The following is a 22614-nucleotide window of genomic DNA, read 5'->3' as shown; positions in this document are numbered from 1 at the left end:
ATACTAAAAACATCTGCATTGTCTTAAGTGGATGGCAAGCCCTGGAAAGACAGTTCAGAATAAATGGTTAAGTTGATTTCAGCTCTTTAGTGTTTGTTCACTTTTATTTGCTTATAGACAAAGATGAATTCCCACATATCTGCAATGCATTTAATTATTTGATCAACTTCTCTGATGACACGCGCACACACACACGTACGCACACACGCACGCACACACACAGACAAGAAGTTCCTAATCATATGCATACTCCACATTTTATCATAAGTGTTTTAATGCAGTGACTTGCACTGGTCTTGGTCTTGACCCTTTAAAGTCTTGGTCTTGTCTCGGTCTGTCTTGGTCATGACTTGGTCTCGGTTTATGTGGTCTTGACTACAACACTAATCCTTAAAGTGATTTTTTTTTTTACTCATCAAAACTGAAATAACACAATGACACTGGAATAATATAACTATGGCAATTAATTATGTTGAGAACAAAAGCATTCAAAATAAATCAAAACTATATTGTACTACATCTTCAGAGTATACTCTTTGTCTAGTTTACAAAAATCAGGTTTTAAAAAGTCTTACATTTCAAAATCAAAATTGAAGGCCTTAAAAAGTCTTACATTTACTGTTCTTGGTCTTAAATTATTTTAAACAGGTCTTAATTTTCCTTTGTAAATATCAAAGTGTTATTGTGATATACAAGAACATATTAATGTGGTCTCTCATTTTGCCATGCATGAAAGGCTTGTGTATCCTGTGCATTAGGTGTCTCTCTTCAATCTAATCATTTCTATTTTGGCCATAAAATATCACTGCCATTGGTTTGTGTCAAGATGCACACTAGAAATGTATTTTGTAAGGTATGTTTCTAAGAAACTCCTAACATTTAATATAAATAAGACCTAGTCCTGCATTCATCAAAACCCGGTCCAGGAAACCACCCCAAAACACTTCAACATTGTGTTTATTTGGCTTTAATACTTTTTCAAAAGTTTGAACCATTTATTATTGTCATTTTAACCCTATAAATTGGTTAAAACCTTGACAAATTTTGTGATTTCAGTTAAAATAAAAGGCAATTTTCTTTACATATTTTATCATTGAGGATTTTTTTTAAACTTCATCTTGAAGTCTGAAGGTGAAAACTGCGTCCGGTTGCATAAAACTTTAAGACTAGTCTTAAAAGTTAGTCATGAATTTTTTTCTTCAAGACTGATCATAACGGTTTTAAGCATGTTACATAGAAAGGTAGATTGGTCTAATTTAAATCCAAATAAGACTGATTAGCCCTTACTAATTGCTAGTTAGTCAGAATCATTCTTAAGACGCAGTCTTAACGTCAAGGCAACTGGCCACGTAATATCAGCAAGTGTAAAAATCTTATCTTATTCTCGTGTCGGATTTCATCTTGTGGGTCGTCATGTCACAACCTTTAATACATTCATGTTGTTTTTGTTATGAAAGATAAAAGGTCTTCAACACATGGACTATAAAATTTGACTTCATTGTCAGGATATAGGTCTTAAGTTTCATTCATCATGGTCTTAAGACTTGAATTTGACTACGTAAAAACCCTGAAAAATGACCTTTATTTGACTCAGATCAAGTACTTTTTCTCAATTTTTAAGTCCAAGTCAACAATTTAAAAAAGTTGCATAAAATTGTAGTAGTCTATTGAAAATGTATTTTGGCATGCGTGTCTACAAAGGTATATTTAAATCCAAAACATTTTAGGTGCTTTACCAGTTAAGTTCTCATTTATAGGAAATTGACTGGTTATAACCTTTCATAGACCTACTGTGACAAATAAAATTTGGCATTTAGTAAGGCCATGCAAAACTTTGCATGAATAAACAGAGAACCAAATGTCATAAATCCAGTTTTAAGATCCCCAACGGCAGAAAAATTACACAGTCAAATAATTATAAGTCTATACAGAGCACTGAAGCTAATAAACCGTGAAGTACAAAAGCCGTTGATAACTTCCCTACCAGAGATTTATTTTTAGACGATGTGTATACAACGCATGGTGACGCATCAAGTTGTACATTTCACAATTATAAACAGACAAGAAAGGTAGCTAAAACTTCTCATTGCCAAATGCATAGTTCAAATCCCTAGCTTAAATACAGTAATTGTTACACCAAAATGACATCCAACATTTGCACACAAAATTATTAAAAAAAAAAACACAGTCACATTTGGAGTGGGGAACACTTTATTCTCTGTTAGGAGATTTCTGTACATCGAGGATCAAGTGCCACTTGAATTTTCTCTTTAGGGGTCTGTATAAATTTAAGCTGGAGCACTATTCAAACATTGACAAAACATTCGCAATAATGGAAACACACTAGTCGAAGCTTGACAGGAAGTTAAGAACAATTTCCTTGAGTTTAGCGTCAGATGGCTCTGAAATCTTACCCTCAGTCCTGAAACAAAAATGAGAACAAGTGCATTGATGAAGTCCAATAACACTGGCATTTAAAAATTAAAAAAAAAAAGTTACTAAACAGCACACTTAAACGATAACGCAAGTTTAAACACACCATGACTGATGTAGTCTCTCATGTTATTGGGAATCCTCCATTCAACAACTTCACCTTTCAAAAGAAGCTTACCTGATGGCTGCGAGCAGGTCCTGGTGTTGGCTCTTGACGTGTTCAAGGAAGGCTTTCTCGAATTTGGTGATCTTGGTGGGATCCATTTTGTCCAGATATCCTCTTACACCAGCGTAAATGACTGCCACCTGCTCCTCAATGGCCATGGGTGCTACACAAGGAAACACGGTTAGTGTGGGAATTTTACATGAAGGCAAACAGGATGTTATTCCGGCGGCAGACTTACTGTATTGACCCTGCTTGAGCAGCTCTGTGAGTCGCACGCCTCTGTTAAGAAGCTGCTGGGTGGCGGCATCCAGATCAGAACCGAACTGGGCGAAAGCAGCCACCTCACGGTACTGGGCCAGCTCCAGCTTCATGGTACCAGCCACCTGGAAAACAGACACAAAGATGAGTTTTTGCGATTTAACATCTTATTATGCCAAAGAACCGAGAAAACCCAAGCAGCACTTACCTGCTTCATGGCCCTGGTCTGGGCAGCAGAGCCGACACGGGACACGGACAGACCCACGTTAATAGCGGGACGGATACCCTTGTAAAACAACTCTGTCTCCAAGAAAATCTGTATGAGGAAAACGAGATCGTCATTGACGTCATCGTGATAGCTCAACTGACCTCCAAATAGCTCTTTAAGTTGCTCACCTGTCCGTCAGTGATCGAGATGACGTTAGTGGGAATGTAAGCGGACACGTCTCCGGCCTGGGTCTCGATGACGGGCAGGGCAGTGAGGGATCCACCGCCGAAGTTGTCGTTCATCTTGGCTGCTCTCTCCAGGAGACGGGAGTGCAGGTAGAAGACATCACCGGGGTAAGCCTCACGACCAGGGGGACGACGCAGCAGCAGGGACATTTGACGGTAGGCAACGGCCTGTAGTCGGCAACAAAGAGTTCATGATAACGTTCACAATAAGATGCATCGAAAATCTGGTTGTACACAGCAAGGAGAACTCACCTGTTTGGACAGATCGTCATAGATGATGAGGGCGTGTTTGCCGTTGTCTCTGAAGTACTCGCCCATGGAGCAGCCGGCGTAAGGAGCCAGGTACTGCAGTGGGGCGGCGTCAGATGCGGTAGCAGACACCACAATGGTGTATTGCATGGCCTTAGCGTCTGTCAGCCTTTTCACCAGCTGGGCCACGGTGGATCTCTTCTGTCCGATGGCCACATAGATACAGTACAGCTTCTTTTTCTCATCAGTGCCGTCGTTGAAGCGCTTCTGGTTGATGATTGCGTCAATAGCAATGGCGGTTTTGCTGGTAGACACACACAAAAAAAAAAAGTTTAAACACACACTATATTTTATATAGATTGCAAACAGATGCCCTTGCCAAGTTACGTTCTGCTCACAAATCACCAGGATGGTGGGCTGATAAAATGAATACAGGTGATGTGTTTGTTTAAAAAAAGTGTTACTGATCATGTTAAAAATTTACAAAAGTATAAACACTACCAATATTTGGCACTGAATACCACAGGGATTGCAATTCAGAATCACCGTCTCAGTACCATTTGTCCAACCAATGACAGACAACGCAATCACAACACACTGGATAGGTGGCCAATCACAGCACACTGTGCTTTTCAAAACAATGAGCTTTGTAAATAGACACGTTTCAGAAAGGAAGGGCAAATGTATGTACGATGTGTAAGAAATGCTTTAACCTTAAACACATTGCAGTACACCAAATACACAAAATGATATTTTAAGCAGTGTCATATGACCCCTTTAAAAACTAAGACACCCAATTTGAGTCCCAAAATCAAGTTTCAGCACATTTTACTATTAGCACGTCATTATCCTGTTAGTGCAGGCTCACATTATCCCAACCAAACTGTGCCCAAGCGCATTTGACCCCCAAAGCCTGGTTTGTTAGATTAGCGTGATGGTGTGTACAGTTTGGTCAATCACACCCTGGGAGGCTTGCAGAGGTGGGCTCAGTTCACGTTGGCTCAGGCGACTTAGGCCCAATCCCATTTCTCTGTCTTACCCCTTAGTTTTGCACGTTCATGAGAGTGAAAGGGCTATCCCAATTGGTCCTTACTCTCACGTGAACGTGCAAAACTAAGAGGTAAGGGGAAGGGGTAAGACAGAGAAATGGGATTGGGCCTCAGAATAAAAAAGACATCACGATGGGTTCAAGTGTTAAGAGTGCGCTTTACTTCCTGTTTTCAAAATGATTGCATCCTAATGAAAATGCTTCTGTGGGAGTAGGGGGGACAATCACACTCGGGCACGGTCGGGTAAGGTATGATATGATCGTGCCCTTATATTACACATTCTGCTCCTAGCATGACCACGATGCCTTCCCCATCCATTTATAAATTTACCCAGTCTGTCTGTCACCAATGATCAGCTCTCTCTGTCCACGGCCAATAGGCACCAGACTGTCCACAGCTTTGATGCCAGTCTGCATGGGCTCCCTCACAGAGATTCGGGGGATGATGCCAGGGGCCTTCAGACCCACACGTCTACGCTCTTTGGAGCCCAAGGGGCCCTGGTGTTCAAAGACAGAAAGAAAATAATTGAGTGGAACTCAGGGGGCATTTAACACAACAGTAACCAAAAACTTTACATTTTTTATTTACGCAACAAAAGTGCTTGTGTGAAAACAACTACATTATTTTTATAAACAATAAAATGAAAGTCTTTAAAAATGGTTACGTCATGTGCATGCATATCACGTGTCAGTCTACAGGCATGCATGAGTACTTGACAACCATAACAACAGCTGGGTTTCCATCACACTGATTTGTCATGCATTTTTAAGTATCGCATACGAAACGAGTGATGGAAACCCCAAATTTCAAATAAAAATCCCTTAATTCGTAAAAAGTTTACACTCGCGCAAGTTAAAACCATCTCAGCGAGTAAGAGTAAATGCGAATAATAGGAGATGGAAATTAATTATCCGAATAAGTTCTGACATAGCGAACCCAGGTGACTGATCGTCTAGCTGTATCTGAAGAGATGGTATATATGGGGCTCAACATCATCGCAATGCCTTTGTGCAAATGCCTGCATCAAATTTTCTGCATTTCTTCTCCTGTGCACAGCATTCAGTTTGGCAATTACAAGCGTAACTGCTAGTAAATTTATAACCAAATTGTAAATAAATGCAGTCCTGTCTACATTTTCTAAGCATGCCTTGGTAACCTAGTAATCAACAGTAAATTAAACAATACCACCGCCATTCACTCAACTTGAAAACATTTTTTTGTTTTTCTTTTTGCGAATTTTAAAAAGATTCTTTCATGTTTCAATGGAAACCCAGTTAATGTCGGCCTACAAGACTGCACATCTTGAGCAGCACAAATGGAGTATAAAAAGTAACATTTACAAAAGGTTTCCGAATCAAATTCCAGCATCTCTTATAGACGGTTTCATCGGACACACGTGCGTTGTCGTGGTTACACATCTTGGCAGAACTTAACTTCTGTGGCCAGTTGCATAAAGTTCTAAGACTAGTCTTAAAAGTTAGTCATGTATTTTTTTAGGGGTGTCCTCGACTAAGGATTTACATATTCGAATCAGAATTGTCGAATCTTTCCATAGTCGACCGATAGTCGAATCATCTATGTTTGTGTGCATGGGTTGGGAAGGGGCCAGGTAACTTATTTTCTTTCACAAGCAGCACACATAAACAACTTTCTGATAAAGTGACCAAAACTGTCTTTTAAGTAATAAAAGAAGACAAAACTGACGATGCGCATATATTATATATATATATATATATATATATATATATATATATATATATATATATATATATATATATATATATATATATATATATATATATATATATATATATATATATATATATATATATATATATATATATATATATATATATATATATATATATATTTTTAAGGTAAAATGTAAGGCAACATTTGTTTAATTATTCCTCATAACATTTTAAAGCCACGATCTACAGACCATCACACAAAAATAAATTTTGATAAATAAACCTAAAAAAATAACAAAGGTGTTCCTGCTTTGGAAACTCCGGCTACAATTAAGTGTTTTTATTTAATTTGGAGATACCGCGTCAAAGCAGTCATGACCAAAAAAAAAACGACAAATGAGAAATGACAAATAATTTGTGATTGTGACTGTAAATGATAAAAACTAATCTTTATATACAATTCGTTGTATATAACCATATATACAAAACGTTAATTTATAACAAGAAAAACACTGAAATTAATGATTTTATAGACACTACGCGTTATTTTTTAGCACAGAAATACCTGCTTGCTTGCTTTGACTTTGATAATCTCTGTATTAACTTTAGATACAGAAAGACCAGATGATATTATTTATTTCAGGAATCTCTTTGCTATCATTTGAAAGTGAACACCGACCGACAATAATATTAAATCACAAGAAAGACATTCGTGTCAGGCAGAAATAGGTTCGGTGCAGATACTAGTTTCCATTTCATCACCGAAAAAAAAAAACGGCTTACCTGTTTTGTAGTTTAACTTTTGACTTTTGAAGATAACCACTCTGTTTTCAATACATTTTAAAAACTTATACTCGTCGAAAAACATCCGTTTTTTAATGTTTAGTTTGATGAACTCCTAAATATGAGACGCAGAGCACCTAGCCTGTTCGGCTAAATTACATGCGCAAGCATGGCCAGCACGCAATACCGCAACATCGATACAACGAAAAGCTATCCAAAATTTACATACTTAAATTAGATCAGAATTTACGTTTATAATAAATACAATTTTGTTAATAAAATAAGGTCAAAAGTAACAAAGTGCAGAACAAATATGCAAAATGCCTCAAGTGCACGGAAACAAAACACAAGCCAAATAGTTAAATCAGATAACCCAAAGTGATTTATAAATAAAATATAGAAATTATTAAAAGAACGAAAGGCATAATATAATTTGCCAGCTTTTTCTTTTAAATGTAGAAACAAAGAGGCAATGGTTTATTAACATAGAAACCTCTTATGGACGTGTAGCCCAGTCACAGGGGTTGTTGGATTTATTAAAGCATTTTAAAAATATTTATTGAAAGCTGCTACTTCACATATTATTTGCAGCATTATCATAATATGCAGTATATTAATATATTGTGAGAAAGATGTTATATGTGAGATCAGATAATGTGTGCACCCACGGCCAAAATTGAATGATCCTCATTTCGTAACACATCTGCGACGATTCGACTGTGAGATTGGTAGTCGAATCAGGCTTATCCTATCGATGCATCGAATCTTCGACTATTCGGGGTCACCCCTATATTTTTTTTCTTCAAGACTGATCATAACCATTTTAAGTAAGTTGCATAAAAAGATAGAATGGTCTAATTTAAATCCATAAGACTGATTAACCCAAACTAATTGCTAGTTGATACCAGTTCTTAATTTCACAGCTATGTTTATGCAACCAGTCACAGGTCTCTGTTTGTTTAATGGTCTGTTTAGTGTCTAAAACCAAACTCTGGAACAAATATCCGTCAAAAATAACAAATGTTTTGGTTTCCTGAAGACGGCGATTATGGATCATTGCTATGTGAACGGAGCTCAGAGTAGTTTTTGATATGCTTTAGCTATGACTTGATCTAAGGTAATCTACTTGTTTATTTTGCTTGTTATCAGAAATAAACTAATCTAAAAAGGACTCGATTGTTATTGATTCTTTGCAGAGTTACGTTTGTTCCGGAAAAGTCGTTTGTTTATGTTGTTACTGCTGAAATAGTCTAGAGCAGCGGTAGGCAACGTCGGTCCCGGAGTGCCAAGGTCCTGCAGATTTTTAGGTCCAACCCTGATAAAACCTCACCTACCTGTAGCTTTCGGGTGATGCAGGACTTCTGCACCCCAGGACCGACGTCGCCTACCCCTGGTCTAGAGTAATAAATCTACCTCATTGTTCGCCCAAACAAAGCGGTTTGATGCTTTCGCGGTCTTGATCGTTGGCATTTATTATTCTGTAAAAGAACGTGTATGGGTGCAGGTGTTTAGATTTCTTTACAATTTTAGATCGCCAACTACTGGCCTGGCATGCAGAAGTGTTTGTCATTTTCTCAGATTTGTGTAAAACACAGATCGTTGTGATGACATTGCTGTGTTTGTGAATTTTTTTGTGCACAATTGTAAAGTTAAAACTTTTCACTGCATCGTTGTCGTGTAAACGTAACCTTAACAAGCTGACCTTTATGCCTTAAACTGAACGATAAACCAATTTTAAAAAGGCCAAAAAATTTGAAACTGTGGGCAAACCTTGCCATCGATGGGGTTTCCCAGAGCATCCACAACACGTCCCAGCAGCTCTTCTCCGACAGGCACGTCCACGATAGCTCCTGTTCTCTTGACAATGTCACCCTCTCTGATCAGTTTGTCGTTACCAAAAACCACAACACCAACATTATCAGGCTCCAAGTTCAGAGACATTCCCTACAAAGAGAAAGAAACCAATTTTATTAATGTAAGATGTAGAGAATCTTACAAAGACAAAAATGATGTTATACAAGATCGCTTGTTGTATGCTGTGCAATAAGAATAGCCAATATTAGAGGCAGATGTTACAAAGGCTTACAAAACACAAAATGATTACATCCCTAAATATATCCAAACACTACATAAAAGCATAAGCACCTTTTTCTTTTAAAAAATAAACTAAATGTTGACGCAGTTGGGTTCAAGGACAGCATAATCGATTGACTCACCTTCAGTCCAGAGGAGAACTCCACCATCTCTTCGGCCTGCACATTCCTCAGCCCGTATACACGAGCGATACCGTCACCAATGGACAACACGCGTCCGGTCTCTTCAAGATCTGCACTAGTTTTGGCTCCGAGAATCTTCTCCTCCAGAATGCTGGATACCTCAGATGTCGCTAAACAAAACAAACACAAGCTCATTATTAATAAAGCAAAACTGGCCAAATGCACAATAATATCTACATATGATGCAAGTAGCAACAAGCACAAACCTGTCTTCTGCAGCCATGGCCTGGCGGTGTGCAGGTTGTTCGCTCCAACGCATGCAGCAGCAACATTTTTGGACACCTGCATTTAAAGACATTTAGTTTGAGCTTAAATAACAATGTCGGGGAAGACTATTCACGTTTAATGTAAACCATAAACATTAAGTTACACGTGAACGCTTGACCTTCATGAGCTGGCAGCAGCCATGCTACTGCAGCTACGCCCATTTTGTTTAAAAACATTTAAGTACAAAAAATATAATAGAAACTACTAATCCTAACTTATGAAAATTAAGTTTAGTTAAATCTTAGGTAAGATTTGATAATGCAGTCAACGCATCACGTCACCAGACATTTGCCACACTTCCTCCTAAATGTTGAGATCGCACAAAAATACTAACATTAACTTACATATAAACACAATAAAGCCATGTAAGCTAAGTATGTATAACAATATATTTATTTGCGTGAATAACCAAACGTCTGACAACTGACATGTCACAAAAACCCGAGCAGCATTTCCTGACCTTCAATAAAGAATGTCATTCAATGAACGCCACCTCCCCAAAATGTGCATTTACATCTATTAACGTCTTAAAGACCCCACTAAAACATGTTTCAAACGGTCCACTTTTGCTACGAAGCGTACTGAAGTAAAACAAGGGTGAATGAAATACAATAATGCGCGAGACGTGCAGGCCCTTCATAACGTTGCTGCAAGATGGCGGCGCACGGAGCCTCACGCCATTAACACCGCTGACATTCAGCGATTCTGTTCTGTCGGCTCAAAATAAGACTTACGAATCCGGCTCGCCGGGGCAGGGTTCGGGACAAGGCCGCCGCGACGCGAACAGACAGCATGATTGAGTAAAGTTGATATTGCGGGAGCGCGATCTTATGTCCTCCTGCAGCAACCGGCTGGAGCGCGATGAGTTGAGTGAAGGAAATGGAGGTCGCGCGAGCAGCTCATATAGGAAAGGTCAGCGCGGGACCCGGATACAGTTCTGACTGACGAATTTGTAATAAGTAAATGATACTGCAAAAATTAAATAAAAACAAAAAATGATACTGCAAATTGTTTTGCTTTTATGAAAAAAATGATGATTATTGTACGTTTAAGAAACATTATATCTGGGTTTTATACATAGACCGTAAAAAAAAGAAAATATTTGCTTTGTTATAAATTTAATTCCCCCCCAAGTCTATCTATCTGTATGTCTGTTTGTTTTTATTGCTATTTAATAATAACTGTAATAACAGTGTTGTTATTAAAATAAATAAACAATAATTGTATTATTACTTTATTTCGATTTATTACAGTATTAGTTGATTAAATATTATTCTTTAGGTATCATTTTAATTTGCTGAGAACATGAGAGTATGTGTATTTTTGTACAACAATAAACATTTTCATGACATGTTTTCCTTTAGCTTGATTCTAATGTTTTACACAACAGATGCAAATAATATACAAATTAAAAACAGATTTTATTGATTTAATATATAAATAAGATACATTTAAAATACAAAAACAGGATTAAATGAATTATATAAATGGGACATCATTGCAACATTCATTCCAAAACAAAAGTAGAAACTTTTAAATTGATTAAAGTTAATGCATTTACATCAGTAGTATTTTGATAATAAAGTATTTTGATAATTTTATTATGTATAAAATAATACTATATTGCATTATGTTTTTTATTACAATAAATGTATACTGCCATAACAATTTTATATTTATTTAATATTTTCACCTTCAGACACTTCCGTAAAAAAAGTGTCGTCTTTAACAAGACCAAAATTAGGCTTCTAGACCAAAAAATGCCAGAGTTATATTAATTTGAAAGTTTCACTGCCCACTCAAAAAGGGCTGTGCCATGTAAAGGGTTAATTTACGTGACGTGTCCCTCTGTCCCTGCAACTGATTGGTCATTGTTTCAGTTAGCCAGCCAATGAGCACGTGCGCTCTGAAACCCCGGAACAAGAAATACAAACAGAGTGGCGGGATCTGCGATTGTGTTTGAAAGTTTATTTTACCGAAACTGAATGTTAGAGTTATTAAATGTGATGCACAACTAGTGGAAACATGTGTGAGGAAAGCAAAATCGTGAGTTTTTGCTTTTATTTAAATAATTTGGTTCACAGTTGTTGCACCGTACGTTTAGGTGTAATGATATTATACAATTAGTACTCTTGCATGTATTATTTACCACGCTTTTGAATATGCCAATACTTGCAGGTGAGTCAGTGGCTTAAGAAGGTTTTTGGGCAACAGCCCGTCCCTGACTTTGAAGTGAACACGCGCACGATAGAGATCCTGCACGAGCTGGTGAAGAACAGTGAAATGAGATGCAAAGAGGTCGAGCTCCTCATACAGGACCACGAGCAGAAAGCAGCAGAGTACAACAGTGATGGTGAGACCAAGTTTAGTAGATGTATGAAGCCAAACTTTCCTTATACCTTCATAAAACATGAAAATGAAATGGTGTGGTGAATTGTGTTTTATATTATGACAGGTGCGCATCTGCAAGAGGTGCTTCTTCAGGTAGTGGGACTGCAGCCAGGGACAGTTTCCAAACCCACAGCAGATCTGCTGTCAGTGCTGGAGTCCACTGCTGAAGTCTTAAAACTTAAAGACACATCACTTGGAAGGTAAAACAATGTTGGTGTTAAATTGCCTCATTTGAATGCACATTATTTTGTAAACCATATTACATGTTCTCCTCTATTATAACACGGTACAGTAATGGCAATTAATAAACTTTACATCAAACGTACATATTTTATATAAAACAAGCAAGCACATATACATATACTATTATATTCAAATCCTCAGATATTACGTTAGCCACAAACTCTTTACAACTTATGTATTGTAATTAATTTATAACTGTTGGGTTTATCAGCTATATGCCTGCAATGAATAAACTGACCAATGATGTGCTGGAGGCTGAAAAAACAGACAGGAGATTACAGCGGGAACTTTCTACTGTGAGGAAGAAAATGACGGCCACAGTTGTTCTTCGGAAGAAACTCCAAGAGTAAGAAAACACAAAATGATCTCTGTATTTCACTCGACTGCTATGTTAAGGATGTGCATAGAAATCAAGACTCCAACCTTTTGTGTGCATGATGATTTTGAATGCTACCTAAATAGATTTGGTTTCATATGCATTATATTTTAACTTGTTTACTGATGAAGATGTATTTTTAGAGGTCAAGCCCCGAAGGGCCTTATAATTTAACAAAACCTTCAATGGCAAGCAAGCCATATGGTCATATAGCTGTATCTTCACAAAACCTAGGTGTTTGGTCATGAAACTTGCTACTCGTAACAGTAGGGCCAAGCTCAAATCGCGGCAGTGGCAGCTAGTACTGGCACTTCCGGCATTAGTAGTGGCACTTCCGGCATCTGGCTCATTTTGAGGCATCTAGTAGTGGCACTTCCGCGCGGCAGTGGCAGCTAGTGGTGGCACTTCCGGCATCTGGCTCATTTTGAGGCATCTAGTAGTGGCACTTGAGGCATCTGACTTATCTTGTTTGTGGCACCTCCGGCATCTTAAGGCAGCTAATCGTGGCACTTCCGGCATCGGACTCATCTTGAGGCAGCTAGTGGTGGCACCGTGACTTTTTGAGGCAGCTGACAGTTTTTGTGTCATTTTGGGGTAGCACCGCCTCGTATATTTGTACCAGCTGTTTACGCGGTTTTTGTGCTGTCATAATGTTTGCGTACTGGCTGTCAGACGGCCATGTGTGAGTGTGTTGTCATGATTGTGCGCGCACGCTGGCTGACAGTCGTTTATAGGTGCGGGCATTTCGAGATGCCACGGTTACTCTTGAGATGCCACCACTCTGCCCCCCGGAATAGAAATAATAGAATTCTAGTTTTCTCACTTTGTTCATCTTATCTTATTATTTTAGCGGGCAGACTGAGAAACACGTGGCTAAAATATTTATAATTTATTTAAACAGTATTTTAAAACCAGGAAGCCCCCATCTTTTACTAATCTTACAGTATTGCATTTCTCTTGTCTACCGGTAGGTGCCCCCAAGCACAAACGAGAAACACCGCCTATGCTTTTACTTATTGTGCCCCCTGCAAGTTGTTGATTGTCAATTTTATTTTTAAATATCTTTTTTTGTTCTGCAGATTAGAACTAAATAATACGGAATAATTATGAAATCATTTTCAGTTTTAGTTTAACCCTTCTATTTGAATTTGGTTTTTACACATCATTTAAATATTTTAATTCATAATTTTTGTTACAATGGAAATTCTATTTTGTTCATTTTGTGCCCAAGAAAAACGGCATGAGAAACAATAGATTAGGGATGTGCCCGAAGCCGAATACGTTATTCAGAAGGGCACGGATAATGGCTTTAAAACGAATAACGAATTCATCCGAATAACAGAAAAAATATTCGGCCAGACATAATCACGTGTTTACTGGAACAGCGCTAAATTATACACCCCTTAAAGCATGTATAATATGTGTGTGAAGTGAATGAGTGCAATCTATAAAATGACATGAATGACATTTTCTGCGTGTCCCTTAGAAACGAGCTGTTTTGGAATTAGTTTTAAAACGCTGCTAATATCAAACTTCTTTTAACCCAACTGTAAAAAATTAGCCTTTTAGTTTTTATTTTATTTTATTTAATTACACAAGACCAGAAAACCTTGATAAAAAGCTGCACTCTGATAATAAAATATTCGTTAATAACTCCGTGTCTCCGTGACTTCGGTCACAGATGATCTTTTAGTTAAAGCAAGCTTCATTGTCAATCTAGGTGAATATACAATAAATAAGTAAATAGATAAAAATATGAAAATGTAACATTTTAAAAGCAAAATTTAAACTGAAGATTATGACATGAATTGCAATTAACATAAAAAATAAAGTAAGTAAATAACAACTGAAACATTTGAATTAAATCTTTCTAATTACCTTATTGTTTAAAATAATTTTGCTTGTTTTGAAACTAAGTCAAAACTGACTTTAAAATAATAGAGCATACTGTTATTTGAAATTTTAAACGAATATCTGATTATTTATTAATTTAGATGAAAATTAATAAGGAAGTTTTTTTAAACAATTCGTTCTGTTCGCGCAAACGGTGTAGGCTATGGACATCGTTAATAATGAGTTCAGCAAGTTTGTAGTAATGCTTATTATGCTTTCGTAAATTCTTGTCAAAAGAATTTGTTTTTGAACTATTCTGTCAGTGCACGTACTTGCGTGTCTGTGTGTTGCGTTTCGGATCTGTCAGTCAACGCGAGTCTTGTCGATCTTAATAACTTTTTAACTTAAAACTTATCTCTCTTAATAACTCTTTAAACGTCAAGCAAGTCCTGCATTTTATTTTCAAATTCCGACATGTTTTTAAACCGAAACCAAGATGTCAGACATGACACGCATCTTAGTATTAATAATTTCACTCTCAGAAAACGTATGTTTAATTAATAGATGTTTAAGTATTTGAATCGCTAAACGAGGGATTAATGTAGGCTACTTATTTTTTCTGAAACATCCCACTCATTTAGACAGAATGGGTCACATATGTAACTGTGCTGAAAGACACAATAAACGCTTAAAGGTGATTGTTACAGATACAAATACAAATACTGACTCCGCTGCACACCCCTACAATAGATTACAATAAATTAAATCAAGACAATAAAATATATAATGTATACTCTATATGCAGTAAAATACATACAATCACAAAATAGAAAATTTTATAAATTGTACAGTTGCTCAATAAACAGTATGAACGAGGAAAACAGTGCACAATGAGTAGCCTATAGGTAACAAGAAATTCGAAAATAACAGGAATGTCACTGTAATAACTAATTGTTATATGATTCTGTGCCGGTATAATTACATATAGTTTTGTTACATTATTTTAATATTTTATATATTCTGTTAATTCATATGACACAAACCTGCACATCGTGGTGGTGAGGAGAATGAGAATGTTTCACTTACAGTACATAAAGTGACAAATACCAAGCATTAGTACACAATGCTCTTTTTGCAACAAATCAATTGTGGATATGAAACATATCTTGGTTGTTTGGTCTGATAAACAAACTGTGATGTTTTTCTTTTACTTATTTTTTAAAAAGTTTTACATTCACAACACAATAACTAAAAAGAGTCATTCAAAATTTATTTTGAACATTTATTCACACTAAATCACAGGTGTTAATGTACAGTGCTGCACTGCTGGCCCTGGGGTACATGTGAATCTCCACCCTGTGTGGTCAAAGACAAGTAATAACAGTATGGTATTTTTTATTTGAGAAACCTTATATCAGAACTTGATAAGGTCTTGGCCCCGGCGTTTCCCGTTTGTGCTTGGGGGCACCTACCGGTAGACAAGCGAATTGCAATACTGTAATAATTGGTAAAAGAGGGGGTTTCCTAGTTTTAAAATACTGTTTAAATAAATTAGAAACATTTTAGCCACGTGCTTCTCAGTCTGCCCGCTAAAATAATAAGATGAACAAAGTGAGAAAACTAGAATTATATTATTTCTATTTCGGTGCGCAGAGTGGTGGCATCTCAAGAGTAACCGTGGCATCTCGAAATACCCGCACCTATAAACAGTGGTGTAGTGCAGGGTATACGCAGGTATACGGAGTATACCCACCTCTTTATTTGATGGCATGGGGTATACCCACTTCTACTGGGGGCATAAATTTAGAGTATACCCACTTCTCCAGACACCACTACACCACGACTAAAAACCTAAAAACGACTGTCAGCCAGCGTGCGCGCACATTCATGACAACACACACGCACACGCACACACACGCACCTCGCGTGAATTAAATGAACGCCAGCGAAATGCCATAGTGCCAAGAGTTGTGGCACCTAGTTCCCCATAGTTCCCGAGGCATCTCGAAATGGCCGACTGACAGCCAGCACGACAGCACAAAGACCGCGTAAAACAGCTGGTACAAATATATGACGCTGAAGTGCCACCCCTAAATGACACAAAAACTGTCAGCTGCCTCAAAAAGTCACGGTGCCACCACTAGCTGCCTCAAAATGAGTCCGATGACGGAAGTGCCACGATTAGCTGCCTTAAGATGCCGGAGGTGCCACAAACAAAATAAGTCAGATGCCTCAAGTGCCACTACTAGATGCCTCAAAATGAGCCAGATGCCGGAAGTGCCACTACTGATGCCGGAAGTGCCACTACTAGCTGCCACTGCCGCGATTTGAGCTTGCTGTCTCTCACTCGTAATCACAGTCATGACTTGAGGTTGCATGCAGATATTCGTCATGGCGCCACCTAGTGGTGTCGAGATGAAAAGTTGTAATTTTGCATAAAATTTCTGCAAACTTTGATGTAATGTCATGAACCTTTCGTGGCTTGGAGTATAATCATTGGTGGGTGTCACTTCACTCCCTAGCAACCATTTAGCAACACCTATATCTCTACATCAGAACATCTTGGAGACATTGGGGGTGGGCTCTTTTGACCTGAATTTTGCCACGGCAGGCGACACTCACATTTTGCTCCTCGAGAAGTGAGGAATAGATTTCAGTAAACGAGAACATAGCTTTTTTGCTAATGACTTTTGTATTATTTTTAGTCTGAATTTATATGGTTCTGTATGCAATTTCCTTTTGTTCCCTTGTTCTGCTTGACATTGCTGCTTGCAGCTATATTTTTCCAACATGTGTTTGTGTGTGACATTGTCTTCCAGTGATTTGTTAAAGATCACACACATACAACAGGTGGAAGCAGCTACGGCAGAAGAGAGACTTCTGAACATGGACTTCATGAAGAATAAATCAAGAGATCTCGCAGGCCGGAATAAAATCGCACAGGTGAGCATGTTTTTGGATTGAGATCTGAGTGTTTGATATTTTGCTTCCAGCCTTATAAACTGAATCCGTGTGTTTGTGACAGGAAAAGTTGGACTCACGGCAGATGGAGGACTCACTTACCCACCAGGCCATTCTGCAGTTATCAGAGGTGACCTACCCCTGGAATACTAACCAGATCACAATTTTATGCTCCATATACACGTTGTTTACAGAAGTAAAGCTGTGTAATAAGAGACATTGATGTGTCATAAAATGTCAAGTTCTCAGTTTGTAATACACAATGAAGTAATACACAATTTTACCATTGTGAATGCAATGTTAGTATCATAACAAAACACATCTGCTATAATGTAAAACTAACTTTCCGTCTTTTATCTGATCTTTTATTCAATACTTAGAAAATTGCAGCACTGAAAGAGGAAACACTACCATTGAAGAAGAAACTAGAGCCATATAGTGACTTGAGCCCTGTAAGTACAGCTTATATTACCATTCCCCCATGTTTTATAATAGTCCATTTTTCTTTGGATCTAATCTTCAGATTGTTTGGTATGATGTGTGGGTTTGATTACGTGTCAAAGGTTTAAACTCATTGTTGGCTTTGTCTATACAGAGTCCAGCTTTGGCACGGGTGAAAATCGAGGAAGCCAAACGAGAGCTGGTGATTATCTTTACATTTTTCTGCCTTTTATCTTTTTTAATATCACAAATGAAATAATAAATATAAATAATGCATGTTTTGTTTCATCTTAAGGCTGCCCTGGATGCTCAGCTGGAGCAGAAAGTGGACTTCATGAACACTTTATCTAGATAACCTTAAATATCCAAATAAAATTATGCTTCTAAATACAGTGACTATTGTGTCATATAAAAAAAAATCAGATTCACGATTTTATATTTGGTGTGTAAGTGTGTATTAGTACATGTTAACCATATGTAAAAGGTACAAATCTCAAAGTAAAGGGTGACCTGAGTTTTCCGTAAAGTTGACCGATCAGCTTGGTCATCTGCATTTCTGGATAAGATTTGGCTTGTATTGATAAGGTAGTAAAGTAAACTAAAGTTAAAGGTGGGGTGCATGATTTTTGAAAAACATTTTGGAAAAGGAAGTTAAGCCGACTACCAAAACACACTTGTAGCCAATCAGCAGTAAGGGGTGTGTCTACTAACCGACATCGTTGCCTGGGGCACGTGGAAGTTCAAAACGGTGCGCAACATTTTGCTACGGTTTCTGGGTTAAATAACATGTTTTCTGGAAACAGTGTGCACCGGATTGTAAGGGGTTTGAGATGCGTTTTCTTTTGTTTGGTGGGTGTGTCTGAACTGCAGTCCAATCAGCATCAACATGTAAACGTGGTCGATTCAAAATCGAATCTCACAGGCCACGAATCCATTTATTTTTTTTTTTTTTATGAAATAACCTCATCCTGTTTGATCAAGGAATGCGACTGTTCTCACTTTTTTCAGCATACATTTTTCATCTTGCTTCAAAATTTTATTGTATTTAACATAATTGTATGCATTTGAAAATTAGAGATGGGTTCTGTTTTAATGTACCCAAGTGTACCTAAAATAAAAGAGTTTAATATACAGGTTTGTGGCTATTAATTTCTTTTGATTAATTAACCACTTGTAAACTTATGTTCACTGTTCTTTTTTATAAATATAGTATTTGTATTAAATCTATATTAATTTGGTTGAATCGAGTATAAAAATCGATCCGAGAATCGGAATCGTAAATCGAACAGAGAATCGAAATTGAATTGATTTGATAGCTTGTGAATCTAATTGATCTGGAACATCTGAATCGATACCCAGCCCTATTGTAATGTAGTCTTTAATTCTGGACAGCAAGTGCAGAGACTGTAACGTCATGGGTATTTTACAGTATTAAATACGTATTTATAAAGATTTCTTCGGGCTCCGGAAACATTTAAAAAGAACAAAAGTATGGCCTACTCAGCTAGCCTGGCTCCGCCCTCCTACGTGCTTCCGCTTAATTTTCATTTCGCTTCAGCAGTACGTCTGGGATTTCTCTATAGAGTTTCGTTTTCTCCTGCAAAAATCTGCAGGTCCAATCAGCGAACAGATGGGGGTGGCTAAGAACGATGACGTTGAGGTCGTGCATCAGTTTGTGTTGTAGTTCAGTAATGGCAGCGGAGAAAGACGTGAGAAAAGCTATTCGGTCCGTTGTTGCAAAACTGCCGAATATACAGAAGTTAAAGCCGGAGCAAGAACCAGGTTTGCTAACTTTTGTTTGTCTGATTATTCTGACTTGTTGTTTCCGGACGGTTTCGGTGCATGATATACGTCACGACCACACGTTAGCGATTGGCTTTGGCAGATCCTGAGTGACTGGGCAGATCCAATAGTTTTAAACTTCAACAATGGACCCTCCTTAACGGAAGTAACGCTTTGCAATGGAGCGTGGCCAGACTCTCTGTACAAATGAAATGAATGTACGAGAGTCTGGTTGGACCAGGCTACTACTCAGCTACCGTAGTTGCAACTCTTGCGTCATTAGAACAGTGTGATCAACGCATCACTGTTTCTGTTTAAAAACGTTGTGCAACATTTTGTCAGGCAGCCCTGGGTTGTGTGGGGTGGGTCTATCAAAAGAAGGCCAAGATTGTATTGGGGTAGGGGTGTGTTTGTTTAGGTGATTTCAAATATCAATATTGGCTTTCAGAGATCATGCACCCCGCCTTTAACTCCTGTCAGTATTTCATTATGCGCGTCACTTTTCTGGCTGATCTCAGAGGTATTCAGTCCAATCACAATGTTCTTGTTAGCTGGTCAATTGGTGGACACGGCGCTTTTTAAGAACGATGAACTTTGTACAAAATCAACGCGTTTCAGTGTTTTTTGAACCATAAATTATGCAAACACATTGTATTATACCAAATACACAAAATAACATTGCTAAAAACAAGAGAAGCCCCTGTCTGCAGCCTGCAGATTTGGGCGGGTATGCACCTGGGACGGTGCTGCACGTGCAGGCCCGCCCACACTGCTTCTCATTGGTTAGTGGCGTGAAGTCATGACGTCGATTATAGCAAGTTTTCATTTCCGATGGTTATCGCTGCATGGTGAGTACAAACTCCTGTTTTTGTTCTATTTTATTTACAATTTTTAATTTTGAAGTGGCGTTTAGTGTGATGTTAAAATAACTAGGACCGCGCGTGTGTGCGCGCGTGCGTGCGCGCGCGCGCGTGCGGTTTGGTGAGATTATGATTAAAACAAAGCAAAACTGAACCAAAAGAAGAAATATAGGATTTAAGAGTTAATAGTAACAACAACAAAGTTATATTCTAGGACTTTTTTCTATGAATACATTTTTAAATGTAAACTATTTTGATATGTTATTGATAAGTATACATTTATTTATTGATCAGGATTCAGTATTCAATTCGGTATTCACTGAGCTTTCTGACAGCAGGGACCTTTGATTTTACAGAGGTTAGTGAAATAGCCTATACAATAGAAACCCCCCATATAATTAAAAGTAAACTAACTCAGTATTAATTTTTAACTTAGCCTGTCATACATCAGTGTCTGCTGCTTTTGGAGAATTCCCCCTTTGATGTTTGTTTGTTTTCTTCTTTTTTTTTATACATACTGTTCATTGAAGCTTCAATTACCAAATGCTTACATTTAGCATTTTAAAATTAATGTTTTTAACTATAGATAAATTCATTTCATGTATCAATCTAAACAAGTGGATTTCAATTATGGTCCTAAGGGATGTCATTAAGAACAAACTGTTTTTATGAGACTTTATATTTTAAACTTTTGAAGGTCAGAGATGCTGAAAGAGCAACTCCAGTAAAAGAGGAGCGTAGAGAGAGCAGGTGTTGGTTCCCATTTCAAATCTTGAACCTAAATAACGGGTTTGAAAATGATGCTACTCTTGTTCTTACTCTCCAATTTAGAGGTGATGAAATCCCCCGGCCTGTGGATTATTTGACCAAGGTAAGTGCATTATAAACTCCTGTCAATTTTTCAGTTACACTTTTAATAAGTTGTATGTAAAGTTACATTTTGGACTGACTGTTTGCTACTTTAAACAGATGCCACCTGACCTTACATCCTCTGGCAGATCCTGATGGGAGTCGTTACAAAGAGGACAATATGGCTTTATGGTGACTTTCACTGACATGCAAGGTTTTCAGAGAAATTTTCAGCAAGCCCAAGTTCAGAGAAATGGTCCCCTTTGTATGTCCAAACAGTAATTTTTTTAAATCTAAATTGTGAGTACTTTAAAAGATACTTGAGAAAGTCTGTCTGTCTGTCTGTCCATCTATTTCTGTTTGTTTGTTTGTGCAATCTATCTATCTGTCTGTTCTTCCTATCTATCTGTCTGTCTATCTATCTCTACCTATCTGTCATGTCTATCTGTCCATCTGTCTGTTTGTCTGTGTCTGATAGACGGTATTGCCTTCAAAACTTTCAGCTTGAAAACTACTTTGCTGCAAACTGAAATTCTTCAAACTTCTATTTCAAACTTTTAGGATAGGCTTTCTCAAGTCAAATTTAAGCTTGTGTTGCTTGTGTTAACAAACTTTTTTAACTGGTTTATGTTGTTCATAAACAAAAAGTGAGTCTCTTAGGTACTTTAAAGACAAAGCCAATAACACTCAAGTATATTTTGTCTAACATTTTCCTGTATTATGTGTAACATATACATAAAAAAATTCCTTGCATGACTCTTTACTATGTTTATGCCTATTTCCAATTTGTCAATTTCTTCAAAATGATACAATATTGTTTGTTCTGTATTTTATCTAAATTAGGTGTTGTGAACTGGAGTGCATTTTCCAGACAATATGGGCAAGAGCTCCGGGTGCCTTACTCGTTGACTTTGAAATATACAAGGACTGCCCACCTGGATATGTAGGTGATGGCAGAAGGGGAGTCCTGAATGGGTTTTATTCCGACAAGGAGGTTCAGGGCTATTGCTCATTTGATTGTTTTTTCAATGATGGAGGGGAACTTCAGGCTGTGTAGATTGTGTGTGTACGGTTAATGTACGTGATTATCTGTATGTGTGTATTATGTCTTTTAAACAATTATTTTTGTTTTGAAATAAAAGTTATCACTGGTATGGGTTTGGTGTTTTTGAGTGGCATGCATACTATGGGATACAGAGATTGACAATGTACTGTATGTAGTTTAACTTCATACTACTTTATAGGCATAAATG

The 22614-nt window shown here is 37.5% G+C and overlaps 2 protein-coding genes and 1 long non-coding RNA gene across 4 annotated transcripts in view; 2 read left to right on the top strand and 1 right to left on the bottom strand.

Moving 5' to 3' along the window:
• haus1 (HAUS augmin-like complex, subunit 1) overlaps positions 1-19013 on the top strand; it is a 50171-nt gene extending 31158 nt beyond the window's left edge. The window contains exons 1-9 of one of the 2 annotated variants that reach the window (XM_065243728.2): positions 11521-11671; positions 11804-11978; positions 12081-12216; positions 12471-12605; positions 17288-17411; positions 17494-17559; positions 17810-17881; positions 18025-18072; positions 18166-19013. In XM_065243728.2, coding sequence (XP_065099800.1) covers positions 11651-11671; positions 11804-11978; positions 12081-12216; positions 12471-12605; positions 17288-17411; positions 17494-17559; positions 17810-17881; positions 18025-18072; positions 18166-18225 — 837 coding nt within the window. In that variant the 5' untranslated portion in view covers positions 11521-11650 and the 3' untranslated portion in view covers positions 18226-19013. Of the gene's footprint in view, positions 1-11520; positions 11672-11803; positions 11979-12080; positions 12217-12470; positions 12606-17287; positions 17412-17493; positions 17560-17809; positions 17882-18024; positions 18073-18165 lie in introns of those variants that run through there. The other variant, XM_065243729.2, reaches the window with a different exon arrangement.
• Positions 2194-10516, bottom strand: atp5fa1 (ATP synthase F1 subunit alpha). Its single transcript, XM_065243725.2, has 11 exons — positions 10360-10516; positions 9565-9640; positions 9299-9468; positions 8853-9026; positions 4939-5105; positions 3563-3863; positions 3254-3478; positions 3066-3173; positions 2838-2982; positions 2612-2762; positions 2194-2422 (listed from the first exon to the last, which is right to left on the bottom strand). Exons 1-11 carry the CDS (start codon positions 10417-10419, stop codon positions 2344-2346), a joined length of 1656 nt encoding a protein of 551 aa, XP_065099797.1. The 5' UTR covers positions 10420-10516; the 3' UTR covers positions 2194-2343.
• Positions 19014-21244: 2231 nt separating the features above from the next.
• Positions 21245-22515, top strand: LOC135721784 (uncharacterized). The gene is made up of 3 exons (XR_010521568.2): positions 21245-21383; positions 21482-21661; positions 22205-22515. It is a non-coding gene; the product is annotated as an uncharacterized lncRNA (long non-coding RNA).
• The last annotated feature ends 99 nt before the right edge of the window (positions 22516-22614 follow it).

The sequence above is a fragment of the Paramisgurnus dabryanus genome, chromosome 18, assembly GCF_030506205.2.
Source record: "Paramisgurnus dabryanus chromosome 18, PD_genome_1.1, whole genome shotgun sequence".
Taxonomy (NCBI): domain Eukaryota; kingdom Metazoa; phylum Chordata; class Actinopteri; order Cypriniformes; family Cobitidae; genus Paramisgurnus; species Paramisgurnus dabryanus.
Note: the sequence above shows the minus strand (reverse complement) of the source record. Positions and strands in the feature narration are given on the sequence as shown.

Excerpts from the sequence above, each read along its gene's own strand:
- atp5fa1 (XM_065243725.2), bottom strand. The coding sequence starts at position 10,419 with ATGCTGTCTGTTCGCGTCGCGGCGGCCTTGTCCCGAACCCTGCCCCGG. Across the intron at positions 9,641-10,359 it reads TGCCCCGGCGAGCCGGATTC|GTGTCCAAAAATGTTGCTGC; the intron begins GTAAGTCTTATT and ends CTTTAAATGCAG. Across the intron at positions 9,027-9,298 it reads AGTTCTCCTCTGGACTGAAG|GGAATGTCTCTGAACTTGGA; the intron begins GTGAGTCAATCG and ends TTCTCTTTGTAG.